Here is a 19,366-nt window from a genome sequence, read left to right as displayed (position 1 = left end):
CTGGGCATATACTGTAAAGATGTAAAGATTGAAAAAGCAATCTGCACGTGTTGTGAAAAATCTGTTGAGATATCGGACGCTAATTAAAGAAACAGAAATGGTTGTCTTCCGAGGCCCTGCTCTGTGTACCTCCCACACAAACTTTCTGAAGTGACTTGGTTACTCCAGAGGCTGGGAGTTTTCTGTGGTGGCATGTTGTTGTTAGAACTTCCTTTTGGTGCAAAACATATTTAAATTGTTTTTAGTCTGATAAATGGCTTTTGAGGCAGTTTATAACTTCAGGTTCTGCAGGTAAGTTGCTTTTAGCTGTTTTGTGGTGGGATTTTATGTATTGCAATTATGTTATTTATCTGTTCTATTGTGCCTTATCTGTGTTTCTATTTTATTTATGGCCTGTTGCTGCAATGTTATTTATTTGTTTTTGTATTTACAAAATTTATATCCCAACTTTCTGTCTTTACAGTTTAAAATAAACATGGTCAAATTACATTATAAAACCATTAAAACAAACGTCCCTTCCCAAAGTGATTTTAAAAAAATATATACAATGGTTCTAACAGTGATTTTATGCTACTTGTTTAGTATTTTTGTTAATTTATTCACCACTGGAAGGGAGTGGCTAATGAAGGCTGAGGGATAACTGGTTTAACTGGTTAGTTAATTATCTCTCTCTCTGATTTATAGGATTTTAAAGATATTACAAATCAGGCAAGCCTTGAGGAAGAAATGGAAACTGAAGATGGTTTAGAAAATGAAGCTGCCTTTGAAACACTCCTCCTCTCACATCATTCATTGAAAACCGTAATGGAAGTTCATCAGCAGCTTTGCCTTTACTTTGCTCGCTCTCTGTGGTATCAGCAAAACATGCCCTCTAATCAGACTAAATATCACTTGACTACATTTATTTCCTGTTACCAAACTGGCTCATCACTGGTGGCCCATTTTTATCCTTTGATTGGTAAGACTTTTGTCTTGAAGTGTTCTTTGCTTCAGTAGTTTTCAAACTCTGCCTTCAGCTTGTACATTGACGTCTGCCATGAAACCTCTTGCATATTGCAGAAGTTTCTGAAGTATATTTTAAGGCATGCTGTGTTTCTCAGAAGTGTCACTATTGCTCACATGAACAGAGGATGTTCTTGAGAAACATGTCCAGCATTCCCCTGTACTTCCAGTGCGTTGGACAAAATGTTCTTCGGCCACTGTGCACTCTTAAGCTTCCAAAACGTCTCAAGGGTTCCAGGATCATAGTCTAGAAAACTCTTTTTTAATGGTGGTTTAGTTCTTGGCCACACCCCAGGAAAAAGTCCTTACTTTATTTCTTCTTGTTATAGTCTATTACAGATGTGTTTATTGGCTTGAGACCCCTTCATAGCTTATTCTCAGAATCCTGTCATCTTGCACAAATATGACATGTTTATTTCTTGTCTGTTTTTGGTATCAGTAAGGTACCCTCCTGTTTTCTGTCCTTTTAAAGAATGAACATATCTTTCTTTGGTTCCAGTTAATTGTATTTATAGAGTACTACAAAAGGTAGTGGGGCAGGGGGAATTTCACAGAGAATGAAAAACCTACTAGGAGTCCCATTTTGAGTCATCTGTTCATGGTGGTCACACTTAAATCAAGTAGGTTTCAGTACATGATTTGACATCATTGAAATATATTTGTTTTTAAAATGTTTTCCTATACCAGTATATTTCAATCTTATCATGGCTAAATCTGTGGACAGTTAAATCCAGAGACTGGAGCCATGAGTAGAGAAGACCTTTCTAGAAACCTGAAAAAACCCCAGATTTGCAGAAAAATCTGAAATCTTTAAAAATATTAAAAATTGGGGGTCTAAAAAAACCCCTAAATAATGAAAGAAGCATCTGTAGCTTTAACAATGTCCTCAGTGGCTGTTGCTAGGCAACCATGCGGTATTGCCAGCTTTCAAGCCTTGGTTTCTATCAGTAAAACATAGGGGGAGGGTACAGGGCTCTTTCCCAGGCTCTTTTGGCCTCTGATGGAGACTCATTAAGACCTAGGTGAAGATGTAAGGATTTGCTAGGAGAAGGGAAAGAGGAAATAGTGTAGGGAGGGGAATACAGGGGAAATGAGCCCTCCATTGTGGGTTCCCTGCTGTCCAGCTGAGCCATAGTTTTCCTGGGTTGAGACTGCCAGGGACAGGGAAGGAAGGAAAACTGAAGACCAGGGGTGCAGTTAAAGGTAGCTTGTATGGTGAATGGGAGTGGAGACTCTGAGCCAACTGCCCACTGAACTGAAGTCTCTCACTCTGACCTCTCCTATGGATTCTTTAAACCCCAGCCACCCATAGCCAGGCAAAGGTGTGCGGAGGGGACACACAAGCTTTGATTAAAGGGCTGTTAGCTATGTGTTCCTAAACTTCACATGGATTGGCTGCCAGATTTTATGTTTCTTGGATGTCCTAGCCTCATTGTGTTGGCACCAGAGGCCTTGGGACAAAACTTCCTTCACGTTCAGACAGACTGCAAAATCAGGATAAGTACTAGATACTGATTATAGTTCATCATTTCATCAGCAGTGCTCTAAGTTAGGATGCACAATGTTGAGGAATACACGTGCCTGAGTTCTGCATATTTTATTTCCCTGTTTCCCCCAAAAATCTTAGGTTCTGAAATAAATGACAATCTACAAGGCTGCCAGCTGCTTGCTAGCACAATACTGCAAAATACACTTTTTGAAGGAGAAACTTCCGAACTTGGCCTGCAGCTTAAAGAGCCATATGACTTCTATCAGCACCCTAATGTTCAGCAAGTTCAACTGTGCCAACCTGTGCTTGAAAACTTTGCTAAAGAAGTAAAGGCACTGCTGCAAGAATGGCCTGATCACCCTGCACTTGTGCAGGTAAGAAGTAGATGCAGTCTAAACTTTGAGATACATAAACCAGACTTGCAAGTATGCATCACTAGTGCATGGTGAATGTTGGTTAAAGTATAATATTTATTTTTATACACGATCCCTACATATATACGATCTGAATGCTAAGACTTTGGCTTGTTAACTTTCCAGGAAGCCAAATAGAGGACTAATTTCCTAAATCTCTTTGTGTCTGTCTGCATTTTGCAAGTAGAAACTCTCTTGTACAGATTCACCTGTTATAAGTAGACTGTGTTCTCTATTCCTGTTTTTTAAATCACTTGTTCCATTATTATATGTGTGGATTTTAAGTCAAAACCTTTAAAAGTTACAACAAAAATGTTTCATTTTGCAGCTCTTGGTTGTGATGGACAGAATCCGTAGCTTTCCACTCTCCAGCCCCCTCTCAAAGTTCCTGAATGGCTTAGAAATTCTGCTTACCAAGTCTCAGGTTAGAAATGGGGGTTGTTGGGGTTTTTTATGTATCTGTCCATGCTTAGTCCAGAGTTGATTTCCCAAACTTTCTGTAGTTCACCAGCGAGTAGCAAATCTGCACATGAAAGCTGACTAATTTGGGAATTCTGGTGACGTCTCAAACTGTGGAACATTAAAATGTAGAACAAAGCTACTTGATAATAGTAATGTAATGTATATTGCTTTGCAGTTCATTGCTTTGCAGTTTTTGTCTGATGAGCATTCCTTCCTTTTTTAGGATTGGGAGGAATCTGCTAGTCGAGCAGTGTCTCTGAGGAAGCATCTCGATTTGGTCACTCAGCTGATCATCCAGTGGCATAAACTAGAGCTGAAGTAATTCTCCATTACTTTGAGTATTTATAAGTGCTGATTGTTGGGGGATGAATGAAAATACCTGATGCAGGTGCAGAAAGCAGAGGATGTTCCCAGTAGTCAGGGGGATGGGATTGCGCATCTTCTTGTTTCCTTCCAACATGGCTATCCATTTCCTGCCTCTGGTGGCAGAAAGTGCCGTGAGTCACAGTTGATTTATGGTGATCTCATAGGGTTTTCAGGGCAAGAGACATTCAGAGGTGGTTTGCCATCACTTGCCTCCATGTCGTTACCCTGGTATTCCTGGGAAGGAAGTCTCCATTCCAAATACTAGCCAGGGCCAACCCTGCTTTGCTTCCAAGATCTGATGAGGTCAGGCTAGCCTGGGCTATACAAGCTGCTTAATAGGGGCTTCTATACCCCTTTGTACTTTCCTTAGTTCATGCTGCTCAAGATTCATTTATAATATGGTAACAAAATATGTATATTAAGTCATATGCAGTATGCACCATATTTTTAAGTCGTTAGTGTACAGTTTTTGACATTCCATTTGTAGAACTGACGTTTTTGTTTATGCAGGGTACTTTTTATAGAAATAGTTTTTATGCCAATAAAGGTATTGTATTTGTATTTATAGAATGTCTTCTTCCTCAATATATGTATTTAAATACATTTTAAATGCAATCCTGTATGGATGGTGTTTCAGATCTAAGTTCTGATCAGTCTGAATTTTTCCCCTTGTATTATCAGCTGTTGGTCTACTAGTCTTGACAACACAATGCAGCATCAGACAGAAAAATCAATGAAGCACTGGCTTTCAGTCTATCAGATCATAGAGAAATATTGGCAAGAACAGACAGAGAAGAAAACTGAAGGTAACTCTTCCTGGGTACCACTGAATAATATTTGTGTAAGAGAAAAACTGCTGTCCTCGTAAGAGAGACATGTTGAGGAGCACACAAAGCCAATGAAACAGTTCTGTCTGAAACTGGATGTGCATGTCGTAATATCTGCATCATCATAGCATATTGTATGCCTGAGTTAGCATCTTTTGAAAGAGCAGTGCTACATACTCAGTTAAACCCAAACTTTAATGCCTCTCTTGATGTGAAGCATATTGATAGAACAGGTTACTTCATTCCATATTAGCTCTCAAAGTACTTTACAAGCAAAGTTTACAAACTGCTAATCTTGTTGAAATGTATGCAGATCAGTAAGTATTAGGACAATAGCAAATCATCTTGGTAGTTTAATCTGTGGAAAGCCACCTCGATGTACCAGAGAAAAAGCATCAGTATTTTGGAATAATGGAGCCAGGGATGTAGATTAATATTTGTTTTGCCTTCCCCCCCCCCTTCCCTTTTGCCTTTTTTTTTTGTTCCTGTTGCTACTTTTGCATTGTGTCATTGTAAGTGTGTACTATTAGTTTTACTGTGGTTAACAAACTGGAAGCATCACCATCTATATTTTCCAGAGGTAATTCCTGGACAACTCCATTTTCCTGTAGTGTCATTTGTATTGTGGCTTCTTTAGCTAAAGACTCCTGTCCAATCATTAACAGTTTCTCTCTTAATTGCTTTAGTCTATTAGTGATTACTAGTTGATCCACTGGATGTAAAAGTGGATAAGATTTGAGTAGGTCTTCCTCCAATATATTATCAAGGAATCTCCTCATTTATCTGTTGAGAGGTTTGCGAAGGTTCTGACCAATTAATCAAATCTTCTTGTAAATTTTGCTGAGGACCTTCTATTATAATCCTAGTATCCCTTGTCGAGATGTCTTCTACTTTTCTCAGCTTTTGAGGTACAGGCGGCTTCTTAGGAAGGAGAGGCATTATCGTACAGTTTTTAAATACTCAGAGTGGAAAAATCACTTTGTAACCTAGGCTTTTTTCTTTTCTTTTTTGAGATAGTAATTGGGAAGGTATCCTTGAACTCTTGAAAGACAGCATAACTCTTTGAGTCTGCCTTTGGCTATTATTAGATCTTCTTCGTGGTCTCTGTGCAGTACCACACATGCGTTGGGTACCTGTGCACGACCTCGATCGGAGAATGTTCCAGAGCTTGCCTCAGAAGTCTTTTCTGGCGGGCTCTCTTCCTGCCCTGGGGAGCAGACATGCTCTGCGCATGCCTGGAGCGGAGGAGAGAGCTGCCTCCCACTCAGTTCTTCTTCGACTGCCTTCAGGTTCACATCTCTCCAGCGATTCCTCTTCAAGTTGCCTCAGCTGAGTTTTTTCCTTCGTTTTTTCTGCTGTTCTTTCTCTTCGAGCTTCGTTCCCCCCTTTCGATTTGTCTTTCTTAAAAGAGAGAGAGAGAGAGAGAGAGAATTATCTTTTCTGTCAACTTTTCCGCCCTCCCCCCCCCCTTCTAGGAAAGGTGCTTGTATGGGCCGCAAACTATTTTTTAAGGTGTGTCGCCAATGCCCCACAAAACTCCCTTCTAACAACAGCCATGACCTTAGTTTAATTTATTTGGGGATCTTCATCATGTAGATTCCTGCCCCCATTGTGCTAAGTTTACTAAACAGGCCCATTGTAATAGAGCAGCTTGCTTAAGAACTGTACTTGTGGAAGCTGCACTTCATCCGGCAATGTCCTCAGCAGCCTCACAGTCCTCTTCCATGCTGCAGAAGTCCTCCTCTCAAGGAGATGCCAAGAAATCCTTGAAAAAGCATAAATCTGAGAAACACATCGACAAAGACCCCTCAGCGCCGAAGTCGAAACCGTCGACATCGAGCGCTGCTCCGAAGCTCAATCTAGTAGTGATTTCGGGTCTATCGATGTTGACACCAACAGTCGCCTCAATTCCGACTGCACCTCAAAAATCGAAACCCCATCCTCGGGTTTTGACACCGACCTTGTCGTCCCCAGCAGACCAGCTTACACTGGCTCAGCATGCAAAGTCACCGATGATGAAGTCCTCTGGCTCTCATCATGACTCATACAGAGCTTCTAGGTGCCCTTCTGCGTCTCATGACTCCCACCTGCCTATGCAACCTTTGGATGACAGGGAGCACTTTATGACAAGTCAATCTTGATCACCTCTATCACACTATGATCGCAGGACGTTCGACTACCATAGATCGCCGTCCAGATCTCCATTGGGATCTCATTACAGATCTTGGGCCCCCAGACCCTAGACATCGCAGGTCCTATGGTCATCTCTCCTACTCGAGGTCTGTGATGCCTTGTTGTGACCCCTACAGAGCATTGCGGGATGCTGATCTCCATTCCTGTCGCCCGACCAAGTCTCATAGTAGACGCTCGTTTTCAGATGTCGGTGCACTCCTTGGTGCTCTATCAACACCCTGATGCATTGACTTTGGCAGACTCCCTGAAGCTCGGTACCGTCCTCCTATTGATGTCAAACCACCTGTAGACGCATCTCAGCATATTCAGTCACCATCTCTGGATTTGGTCTCTGATCGTTCCATCTTGGGTGACCTGGACCCCGATGTCATCTTGATTGAGGATGATGGTCCTCGCACGGGTTCCCTTTCACCTACTGAGGGTCCAAAGGCTTACTTGGAACTCATAACGAGGATGGCCACTGCCCTTCAAGTACAGGGCACCACAGATGCACCGGCAGTTACGGATGTAGTTCACAAGTTAGTTCAGGCTGACTTGCCACCATCAATGATCTTACCACTGCTCCCAGTTCACCTTTCGGCTCTGAAGGAGTCCTGGGACTGCCCTGCTTCGGTGCTCCCACTATCAAAGAGATATGATGCCATCTATAAGATCCAGGAGTCCTCAGGGAAGTTTCTTTTTAATCATCCTTCCCTGAACTTGATGATAATTAATTCCTCCTCGAAGTTGAAGCAGCCTAGACAATCCATTTCTCCGGACTGGGAGGGTCGTAAAATTGACTGTATAGCTAAGAAGACCTATTCAGTGGCTGCTATGAACATTCGAATCAATACTTACCTGTCCTACCTCTTGGCTTATGCCTTCAGTGTTGCTACTGTTGTTCATCCAGTCCTTGATGCCGTGCCAGAGGAGTGCAGGACCACACTTTCAGCTTCGCTATCCGAGATATGTACTATTTCTAAACAACAGATCAACTCCATTAGACACACTGTCACTCCGCCAACATGCATGGCTTAGCAAGCCGTTGCTGCTTGGTGGGGGAAGAAGCCTGGTGAACAGGCGGCTCTTCCCCCCCTAAGCAGCAACGATGACGAGCCCTGTGCGGATCCCTGCCGCTGGGCCCGCCAGGCTTCTTCCCCTCCACCACAGCAAGGACTGTGGCTCCCAGCCGCCGATCGCCAAAGGTTTGCTGCTGCTGCTGCCAGTGCTAAGTGCGCATGCGCAGGGGACTCTTTTACTTTTGGGGGGGTTTAAATATCCCCCATTTGGTTTTTAAACTTTTCAAATTTTTCTGCACATCTGGGGACTGCTCCAAGTGTGCAGGAAAATCTCCCTGCCCCCCAAGTGCCCCCGATGTGCGGATTTAGATATCCGCAAAAGGGGGCAACTTGGCTATTAGATATATAGATAAGATATCAATGGAGAGGATCCAGTCCAAATTCCTAAGGGCAGTTTTTCAAACTCCACCCAATGTATCAAATGCAGCAATTAGAATAGAGACAGGAATGGTGACGGTAGAAGCTAGGATGTGGATAGCAGTCTTTAGATACTGGTTGAAACTAGCCTACAATGAGTATAGGATTGCTCATTTAATTTTAAAAGATAATTTTACTCTGCCATGGCTCATTATATTGAGGAAGAAACTAGGCTATTATGGACTATCAGAACAGTATCTATTGTTTATACAGCTGGATCAAACGAAGTCAGTGGTAAAACAAAGGATTCTAGATATTGAAAGACAACACGATCTGAACAGAGTGAAGAGTGATATAATTGATTTGAACACTCTAAATAGGCCTTTATTGATGCCTTATGTCAACAGTTAAGAGAATCCCAATTATAGGAGGGCTTTCACTTGGTTAAGATATGATGCCCTGACTACTGCAGTACTGGAAGGCAAATATTCTTTAAAAGAATGCTTATGTCCATTTGGGGATGTAAGTCTCGAGACATTAAGCCATGTAATTTTTGATTGTAAAATCTGTAAGCTGATTTGGGAGTCCTTGTAGCAGCAGTAATTTCCAGCTTCCCAGGGAAAGATCAAAAAAGTCATCTCAAGAAAATGCTCACTGACAGAAACAGAGATGTCACCTTTAAAATTGCTAAGTATGGTTGGCTGGTAATTAAGCTAAGGAAAATACGGATGTAAGTCATACTAGTTAATATTTTAGAGATGGTGTTTATACTGCTTAATATTTTAGGTTATATACATGATTTACTTATGTATTTTACAAATATTATATTTATGTATAACGAAACTGAAATGTTCAAGCTTAGGTAGGAATGTGTATCACGTGTATTACTGTGTTCTGGTCAATGACCGTAACAATAAATCTATTCTGGAAGCATCACCTTGGGGATGCTTATTCTTTCTTCCCTGTTGCTCTAATTCCCATCAACCAGGGTTAAAGGAACCATTGGCATCATTCTTAACCATGGGTAGCATTATCTGAGATGGTTCTTTAAATGGGATATCAGATCCTGACTGACAAAAAGCCCTGGTTAGTATTAACCACAGTTAAATCCTATGCAAACAGTTCCCTTAACTACAGTGAAGACAGAAATGGACAATTTCTTCGTAGCTGAGAAGGGGATGAGAGTGAGTGAGTGCACATTCCAATTACTAGATGCAAATTGCTTAATTGTAAGCAGAAGGGTATTAACATGATATCAATACTAAAAGTTTGTAGGGTAAATATTTTCTCAGGAGCAAAGGCTGCACTCCCCATTGTAGCCATTCAACCTTTTTCTTTTGGGACCTTGACTGCTTTTCTCACTGCTACATCTTTTTCTTTTCTCCCCTTCCCTTTTTAAAGACAAATTAATTATTATGTCTCTTCTTCTGCCCCTTTACATACTTAAAACGGCAACATCTCAAAATGAATAGAAATGAATTTGACAGCAGTGGTCAGTACACTGGAGGCTTTCATAGAAGGATCCACCCTGGGAGAATTCCATACACGACTCCAAATGCTCCTGGAATTCCACTGTCACGTCTTGTTGATGCCACAGGTGGAAGGTAATGGTAGGTACTTATTTTGGATTAGCTAGTACTCTTCCAGTCTAGTTGAACAGAGCTGGGTAGTTGTATGCAAGCCTCATGCGGTCCAGCAGCTAACTACTCACATTTGGGGGATACATTACCTGCTATGGCAGTTAATATAGTTACATTACTCAGGAATGCTGGATAAATAAGCCCCACCCCCTTATCATACGGTGTAACGTGAAGTCACTCAGACATACTTAAGTGTAGAACTGTCTTTCCAGTTCTACATGAAATTAGACCACATTTTAGGCTAGATTTTGCTGCCAAATACAGTTCTTTTGTGCATGAGCTCATCACAGTACTGCAAGCTGGCTCAGTTTAGGCATGTGAAGCCATGACTTGCGCTAACCAAATTTTTGAACCTAAACTGTGATTTAAGCTTCCTAACATAGAACAGGCAAAGTGATTCAGAGCTCATCTGCTTTTGTTTTCCATCTATTCAGTTCTTAAATTCATAGGTTTGCTTCCTTTTGCATAATACATCAGCTTCTGGAAGTTAGCATAGCACTACAGACAAAGTGAACATGTTTAGATGTTCAGTCGCCCTGCTGAAAGACTGTCAAAATGTTGGGGAGGAGTAGAGTACTTGATAAAAAGGGGATCTACTTTTTATGTTCCCTAGCTGGTCCCTCTAGTGTTGAAGAAGAAAAGAATTTTAAATTAAATTTGGGATTTTTTACTTATTTCAGATACACTGCGCAATGTACTGTGGAATCTGTATCATTACTATAAGCAGTTCTCAGAATGCGTGCAAACTAAGCTGACTGAACTCCGGCAGCCTATCGAGAAAGAACTGAAGGTAAGAACAGTGATGCTGGGTGTGAAGACTTACTCCTAGTCTGTAGCTGTAGGAGATCAAGCTGAAGCATGATGTCATGCTCGAAGTATTATACTGGTTTCTGAAATTGGTGGTGTATATCGTTTGATTTAATGGACATCGCCATTCACTGACTTTGTTTTACTTACAGGAGTTTGTGAAAATCTCAAAATGGAATGATGTCAGCTTTTGGGCTGTAAAACAGTCTGTGGAGAAGGCTCACAGGTAAGCTCTCTGATATTTTCATGCTGTTAGCAATTTTGGACATTCTGGGCATTTAAGTCAGTCATTTGTAAAAAAAAACATGCAACTTGAGAGCCTTTTTTAAGTTTGATGCCATTCTTCGCTCTTGCCTCTCCTGTTGGCTTTTTCCTTAAATCCCACTGTCTTAAGGAAGTGCTCGTGCAGATACCCCAGGAATGAAATTCTGTGTCTTGCGAGTTTTTCTGTCAGTGGAGAAGGGAATCTGGGTTGGGTTATTTATCTGCTTACTCCACAAGCAGACCACGTAAATGAGCTTGAGGGTTCATGCTTGTGGGAATAGGGACCTCCCACCTCCAGTCCTGTCTACTCCGGTAGATGTTCTTTTCTGCAGCATTCTAGGAACTTCTAGTGTCATCTCATTTCTGTTTCTGTTTTTTCATCTCTGGGACTTTTGGCAGCTTATTGTTCTCATCTCTCCTGTCTCATCTCTTCCTCTTCTTATAAGTGCTTTTGCCGATTGGTTCTGACACCTATGAAGATTCTGCACATTCAGAGAATTCTCAAATGCAAAGCAAACTAGCAAAATTTGCAAGATCTTGACACACCAGAATGGGTCCTCAACCTTTAAGTGTTTGAAGCAAAGTGGGGAAAGATTGGCACTTCCTCTCTGGATCACTTTGCATCTCTACCCAGCAACAAAGTTCAGAGGTTCAGTTCCCATTTTCTGTCTAGGGGACCAGAAGTGGCCAGTGCTGTCTCCTAGGAGTGGCCTCCAAACATACCATATATGTTTTGGCCAGCACCTCTTTTTGCCAGAAATCTCATGAGGATCAGGTTCTGCAGCTATGTCTACTGTCCTTCATTTTTAGGGCACAACATCTCTCTTTTCACATTCACACATAAGGCAGCCTAAAAGTTGAATTTAATAAAATAAATAAATTAAGATGAGCTTCTTGGCTTCATATTCCACCTATTCCTAGGCTATCCATCTTGGGATCTCCATAAGGTCATCATAGCCCTATCTAAGGCTCCATCCAAACTCAGCTCTGCATAACCTGTAACCTTCAAACCAAGTACTAGTGTTCTGTTTTCCAGTATTTACTTATGGGAGTGCATAGTTATAGTAATTTCAGCTCCTAACGTAATATTCTCAAAGTAAATGACAATTGTCTTTGTCTGAATAGCTTTCTTGTTTCTAACATGTTAGACTGTTAACAGTAGCCATTTTACTTCATGGACAAATGTCACATAACCCTGTTGTAAATTATACCCACCAATTGCTGATTGATATATGTCAAAATGACATTCTTGTAATTGCATTTGAGGAAGTGTGCTCTGATTCATGAAAGCTCATGGTGGAATAAATATTGCTAGACGAGTGACACTGGAGTTCAATTTTATTTGTTTTCTGTACATTTCAAACTGGGTGATGAGCTAGGATGAACTATTTCAGTCCCTTGCTCTCCTTTTACCATGTTGTTGTGACGTTCCTTTTCATCTGTTTCTTTTCATTGTGACTAGGACACTTTTTAAATTTATGAAGAAATTTGAAGCTGCTCTCAATGAACCATGTCAGTCAGCCTTAATAGAGACGTTCAAAGATGAGCAACTACTTTCTTTGCAGAAGCAGGGGTCATCTGACAACCAGGAGACTAAAATTCAGAGCCTGCACAACATATTAAGGAAAAAACTGGCCTCTACAATAGATGCTGTTCAGGTATATAAAGTTCTCAATTGCATTTTGGTGAAGTGTTAGCTATTTTTAAGTGGAGTGCTGAATTCCTGTTTGCAGGGAATTTCCCCACCCCATTTTTTATCAGTCTTACACTGTGGAAACTACTGTAAAATGTTTGTGGTTGTGGCAGGATAGCAACAGGAGCATAATCGTTATCCCCTGTTTTGTCCTCCTGTAATGTAAAATTATGTAGAGTCTAATGGCTGCATGTTTGACTGTTCTCCTGTACCTCAAACTTTCTGTTCATGGAAAGTAGTTTTAGTCTCTGGTATGTTTGTTTGAATTAGTACTATGGGAATTTTGTATGCAGTATGAAGCCATTGGTATATGTGTCCCTACATTTGTCACCCTGATACGTTTGAAAACTGATTAATGGAACATGGTGAAAATACGCGTCCTCCTTATCTTAATCTCCATTCTTTACTACTGTAACTAATAAATACTGATGGACCCATGGGTGATAATGCAGCACTCTGATTTAAGCCATATTGCTTTTGCTGTTGTGAAAATTTTCCCAGGCTGCTCATTTAGAAGGAATCCAAGGAGATGTGTTTCATCCTGAATCCCTTCAAGCACGCCTGCCTAAGCTTACAAAACGGATGGCAAAGATATGCACAACCTTTGTGAAGAACAACACGTTTTTGGATCTGGTGGAAAACCTTGACCAGTTCACAGGTAGGCACTGTGGGGATATTGTAATGGATCTGAACTCTTTTCCCCCTCTTTTCTAAATGGATAGACTTCTCAATGTTGTGGTGAGTTCTGGGGAGGGCAGACTGGTGAATTAAAATTATATTGTTGAAATTGCTGCTAAATTAGTTCTTTCTATTGCTCTTTTTACAGGTGACATAATAGCCTCTGCCCACGAGTTGCAAAACACGTCTGTCAGTCTGCTTGCTGACAAGGAAAAACAGAAGTCAGAGGTCAAGCATTTACTTGTCCAGAAACAGAGGGCTCTAACAGAGCTCTTTAAGAACCTTGCAACTACAGGTCAGATGTGATGAAACTTGGTCCATGCTACTGTGTGTAGACTGAGATAAGCATTTCCCATAGATGCATGTCTATGTTAACGGGCTCCATTGTCCACTGTAATCCCAATTTCACACTAGGGTAGCCTAAGCATAAGAAAGAAACCCTCTCTCCTTCTGCTTCTCACTCTTAGGAGCTGCTGGTTTGACTTTTAGGGAATGTCCCCCATCTGGGCAGTGTTATACACAAGCAGCAACCAAGATATTGTGTCCTGAGGTGCAAGTTTGGAAAAAAATAGCGGTGGTTGTTTATTTATCATATGGCAGAGTTATAGGAAGTATATAAAAATATAAAATATGTAATCAAGTTGGTATAACACGTATGCAGACTGTGGCGAAATGGGGACCCACCCTCAGCCCTGGGAGACTGAACAGCCGTTCTGTGGCTCGCAGGCCCGTTTTTGCCTGCCCAACCTTCCTGGTGGGGCTATTTCCCTTCGTTACACACTGCCACCACTCACTGGATTCACACCCCCTTCCTAGAGGGACAGTGAGACCCCTCTGGCTGATTCCCCAACCTTGGGAAGTTGGTACCACAATCTTTGGGTGCCCCCTGGAGAGTTGGCAACCCCTCTGATTTGGGCATGTTTGGATTCCCTGGCCTCCCTTTTGCTTCTGGTAATGTGCCAAGTGGGGAGGACTAAGTGGTCAAGGCACACCAGGTCCTAAACTCAAAAAAGGTTTATTTGAATTATATACATATTAGGCACAGAACTTAAACAATGCACATCAACACAACCTGGGCACAGAAAATAAACACGATTTAAAACACCATTCCTCTGTCCCCTACACACACCTTCTCTATCTCTGGAGGTTGTGGGCCTCAGGATGGGATTTACTTTCCCCCTCCTGTTGTTGTGGAGAAACCCCAGCCCTCCTCGGGACTGGTGACTTATACTGTTACCCTCCTGGCTGTCCACCACGGTTTATAGTGGCCTGGATGCCCCGGAGTCTGTGGTAACAGGAGCCCCCACCTGTACGCTCCCTTGAAGCTGCCATCCAAGCTGAGCTGAAGGCCAGACTAGGCTGAGACTGAACTCCTCCCTCAAGAGCCAAAGCCTTTATCTCCCCGGCTCCGCCCCTGGGGTGTGTCCATCTTTTCCTGCTCTTTTCCCTAAAGCGTCTGGAAACTGTAGGCAGGGAGGTATGGCAGCTCCATTGTTCCCTATGGAGTACCTCCCCCCTTCAAAGAAATACCAGGCTGGCATCCATTTTAAAATACACTGCTGCCTCTGCCTGGCAGCCATTTCGTTACACAGACCGATTGGGTAATCCCCCTAAATACTAATATCTAGATTTTCAATCCACTCAATCGCAGCTGGGGTGAGTTCAGAGAGCTCCGTCACATCTCCCTGGAAAGCACAACACTCACATTCCTGTGACAGATGGAAAATAGTTTGTTGGGCTGCACCACAATTGCATTTGGGTCCTGGTATTTTGCCCCATTTAAATAACAGATCTTCACAACTGCTGAAGCCTGTTCATATTTGATTAGCTATCTGCCATACTTTACATGGCAAGTCAAATCCTGAGGGCCTCTTGTTGGCGTTTATCAAGTTATGGGTATCGGGTGAAACTGATTGCATCCATGTTCGCAACCATTCATTCCCTGGAATTAAATTTTGTGATTGCAGGATTTTTGCAGGTCTTATTGCTGTGTGTCGGGATCTTAGTCTGGATAGGCCCATATCAGCCATGTCTTTGTGGATGGTCAGCTCTCTGTTTTCAGTGATCTTTCTATATTCATGGAGAAGAGCATCTTGTCTTTGGAGATGCGGGGGAGTGATGTGGCACAACATGGGTAGCCAATAGGTCAGAGTGGGTTTAATACATCTGCTGATGGTTCTCGTTGTTGTATTGAGTTGGACATCAAATTTTTGGACATGGGCTGTTGAGCCACACTGAAGCACCATATTCCGCAGTACTATACACCAACCGCAGAGCTGAGCATCTAAGTGTTGTAGCAGATGCACCACAAGTTGTACCACATATTTTTTGTAGAATGTTGTTTTGCATGCGTATTTTTGCTGCTACATTGGTAAGATGATGTTCATAGCTCAAGGTCCTGTCCAGGGTAATGCCAAAGTACTTAGGTGTGTGGTTGTGTATAAGTCAGGTGCCATGAAGGTAGACATTCAATTCACGGTTGGCAAGATTGTTATTGAAATGGAAAGAGCAGCATTCTGTTTTTTCCTGGAATTTGGGATAAGCATCATTTACAATGGTAGTCAGCCAAGTTTTGAGGTCCCTAGTCAGTATTTCTTCAGTTCTTTCACTTGATTTGAGCCTTACTACAACTGCCATGTCACCAAGATAAGCAAACTTCCTGGATATCATCTCGGGAACGTCAGAGAATTATAGACTGAAAAGAACTGGAGTGAGGACCGAGCCCTGGGGTAGACTGTTGTTCAGTTTCTTCTGTTTGCTGATTGACTGACCCATAATTACATGGAAAGTTTTGCAAGGGAAATGTTGTAAAAACTTGTACAACAGACCATCCCTCCAGACTGTGTCATAAGCAGCAGTCAGATTGATGAAAACTGCTGATGTCTTAAGACACTTCTGATACCCTGCCTCAGTGAAAGTTGTTAAGCTGAGAACTTGGTCTTCACAACTGTGACGGGGTCTCAATCCTGCTTGCTCAATAGGGACATGTTTGTAGATTCTGTCACTGATTCTGTTCAGGATTAGCCTCTCGAGGAATTTATGACAGGAGCTCAGAATGGAAGTAGGTATGCAACTTTCTGCCAGATGTAGTTTTCCAATTTTCAAAATAGTAGCTATCTTTGCTTTCTTGATTTCCCCTGGGAGTCTTCCTGTTCTCATTGTCAAAAGTGCCAGTCCCATCCGGGCCAGGAACTTTTGGTTCAAGGGGGAGAGCGTTGCAAAACACAGTTACAAAATACTTGAGAGAGTCTACAAACTCACCCAAGCCTTGGTAGGTTGCCACCAGGTCTTTCAATCTATCCCAACAACCCAGGAGAGAAAGACCAAGCCTCCCAGCTTCTCAGGGAACTAAACAGGAGAAGTCAGCCCTGCAGAGCTAAGCTGCAGCCTGAGTTTCCAAGACAAAACAGTTAACTTGGTAGGCAGTCAAGAGTCAAGGCCTTTTGGATTTAGGCTTTGAGGTTAATTGAAGGCAAGAACCACGACAGAGTAAAATATAATTATTCTTTGAGGTTAATTGAAGGCAAGAACCACGACAGAGCTTAATATAATTATTTATTTAAGGTGCAAAAATATTTAAGAACAAGACTCAGACAGTGAAGGAATAAAAATAATCAAACCTAAGCTTTTCCAGCATAGCTAAACATATACAGACAAAGTTCTAGTTACTCTTTCCAGGTTGCAGAGGCAGTCAGTTCCAGCAAAACAAGAAGTTCACACAATCAGCCAGTCCAGGCAGGAATCAAGATGGGATGCCATTGCTGGGTTGCTTCTGGGACTATTGACAAAGCCATGTCAAAAGTCTCCAGGCACCACCATACTGAAAGAATGTTAACTAACTTTATAGGAAAGGGTCTCTGACCAGAGATCAGAGAGGAGATGTAACTCTCTCTGTTGCTAGGCACATGACATCCTGGAATGAACAAGAGGGTGGGGGGAGAGAATCAAAACTATCTGCAGCTAGGTCCGAACAACCCCCACACAGGTGTCTGTAGCTCAATTGCTTTGGAAAGTGCTATTTGGGAGCTTCAAGGGCAGTTGGTAGCTTAGTACCATCCACAGCTGAAAACACTTTAGCAAGGTCACAGCGCTCTCTCTGTTATCTCTGTCTATGAGAAAGTTTCTCTAGGCCTCTACACAGCCTGAACCAAAGATTTTAGTTTGTAACTCAGAACAAGAAACCATTTTTCTTTACACTCATGATGTCAGTGAGAAACTTTGCAAGCCACTTCTTAGTGAATGTGCCACTGTTGATCAGGAACTCATTATGGATGCAGTCAAAGCCTGGTGTCTTTCCACTCTTGATGTCCTTCAGCGGTGATGGAAAGTGCTGACTTATGGGGGTCTTGTAGAGTTTTCAAGACAAGTACTTAACCAGGGCCAACCTTTCTTAGCTTCCAAGATCTGACACGATCAGTCTAGCCCGGACCATCCAGGTCAGGGCTTCGAAAAATACTGAAGCCTTAATACGATGAAATCTTAGAGAGTTCAGTGAGGGAAGTAATTAGTACAATCAAGCAGTTGCTATAGGCATTCAGAAGTAATACAAGTGGGAGACCCACAAGGACCCCTCACACACTATTTCCTCTTTACCTTTCCTGAGAGCCCCCACAGCCTCTCCCCATTTTCTGATTCCTTCTCCCCTTCCCACCCAACAGCCAGCCTATATTTATCTGCCCCTCTCCCCCCAGCAGCCTCTGCCTAGGAAAACGGTGGCTCAGTTGTGCAGTACTAGCCACTTGGCCAGAACCAACCCTCAAAGACTTGTGGGGGGGGGCACCTTACTTTCCTCTGCATCCCTCTTCCCTCCTTCTGGCAGCCTTCATGCCTTCACCTTTCTCTGCTTCCTTCTCTCCTTCCTAGCCACCAACCAACCTTCCTTTTATCTCCCCCCCCCCAATCTTCAGCTATGTTTATTATTTAATTTATATCCTATGTATCTCTATAATGGGGACCCAGAGAAGCTTACATTATTTGCTTCCGGTTTATCCTCACATATGAGTAGTGTTCCCTCTAAGATGAGTTCATGTGACTCCACAGATTAGAAGGAGCATTGCATATGAGATAAGTTAGGCTGATAATATGTTACTGGCCAAAGGTCAGTGACCTTTTTTGGCAGAATAGGGATTCACACTTGCCTCTCTCAGATCCTGCTCTGAAATAAGGATGTGCACTCAGATAAAACTGAGCCCAAATAATATATCTGAAAAATACCTTATCGGTATTTTTCAGATACAATTGGGTCTTGGTCCCCCAAAATTCCAAGAATATTCAGGATTAACTGGGAATATCAGGAGCTGGCATTTACAGGCTTCCAGGACTGCTTCCCCCCCGTTACCATTCCCCCATGCCACCCCGTGTATCTGTGTCTCCCAGGGCTTGATATCAGCATGCCAGGCTGCTTTGGGTGGAAATACGTCAGTGTCAAGTGAAGTTACTTCTTTGCTGGAATTGGTTTGTGTCTAGCTTTCAGCATTTTTTGTGGATTCTTGTGATTTACATTGAAATTCTTCTGTTTTATGTAAGTCAATATTATTTGGTTTTACATCGTTTCAGATTCTCAGATTTTACATTTGTTGTGTTTAGCCATAACTTGCAATAGCCTTCCTGTGGGAAGATTCTCAGGTTTTATATTTTTTACATTGCTCTCCCCCCCATAAGAAACAGTGGAGGATGGCTGGGAGCACCATGTTCAGGGGCCCATAGAACTGGACTCCTTGGTCTAATTGACTTTATTTATGGGTTTTTTAAATTTGGGGTTATTTCAAGGGATTATTTTAAGGACAGACATTAGCAGCTCACCTGCAGTTTTGGTGCCTGTACTATTAAAAATACTCCCCCCCCCCCCCCCATCCCCCCCCCCCCCCGGGGAAAGTTTCCCAATAAGGAATAATGGAACCAAAAAATATTGGAAACTCCGGGGAAAAACCCAAAATGGATCCGAATACCATACCATATATTTTTAGGTATTTCTGAGGTTTATAGAAACATCCTTCCTGTCTGTTCATAGCTCCAGTCTCTGGATTTAAGTATCCACAGATGTTTTTGGCCACATTGAAAGATATATTGAAAGCAACTAGAATGCCTACATAGAGAGAAATATTCCAAATGCTCATA

The 19,366-nt window shown here is 42.2% G+C and overlaps 1 protein-coding gene across 1 annotated transcript in view; it reads left to right on the top strand.

The window, feature by feature from the left end:
- Nucleotides 1-19,366, top strand: part of MDN1 (midasin AAA ATPase 1) — a 145,210-nt gene that overhangs the window by 60,358 nt on the left and 65,486 nt on the right. Inside the window, exons 33-44 of the mRNA XM_015407100.1 lie at nucleotides 685-958; nucleotides 2,630-2,865; nucleotides 3,233-3,328; nucleotides 3,590-3,684; nucleotides 4,414-4,538; nucleotides 6,745-6,750; nucleotides 9,640-9,777; nucleotides 10,488-10,597; nucleotides 10,767-10,840; nucleotides 12,341-12,536; nucleotides 13,073-13,229; nucleotides 13,398-13,551. Of these exons, the coding sequence (XP_015262586.1) occupies nucleotides 685-958; nucleotides 2,630-2,865; nucleotides 3,233-3,328; nucleotides 3,590-3,684; nucleotides 4,414-4,538; nucleotides 6,745-6,750; nucleotides 9,640-9,777; nucleotides 10,488-10,597; nucleotides 10,767-10,840; nucleotides 12,341-12,536; nucleotides 13,073-13,229; nucleotides 13,398-13,551 (1,661 nt within the window). The remainder of the gene's footprint in view (nucleotides 1-684; nucleotides 959-2,629; nucleotides 2,866-3,232; nucleotides 3,329-3,589; nucleotides 3,685-4,413; nucleotides 4,539-6,744; nucleotides 6,751-9,639; nucleotides 9,778-10,487; nucleotides 10,598-10,766; nucleotides 10,841-12,340; nucleotides 12,537-13,072; nucleotides 13,230-13,397; nucleotides 13,552-19,366) is intronic.

This window comes from Gekko japonicus, unplaced genomic scaffold (assembly GCF_001447785.1).
Source record: "Gekko japonicus isolate JY-2015 unplaced genomic scaffold, Gekko_japonicus_V1.1 scaffold2866, whole genome shotgun sequence".
NCBI lineage: Eukaryota > Metazoa > Chordata > Lepidosauria > Squamata > Gekkonidae > Gekko > Gekko japonicus.
This window is presented reverse-complemented; position numbering and strand designations above follow the sequence as displayed.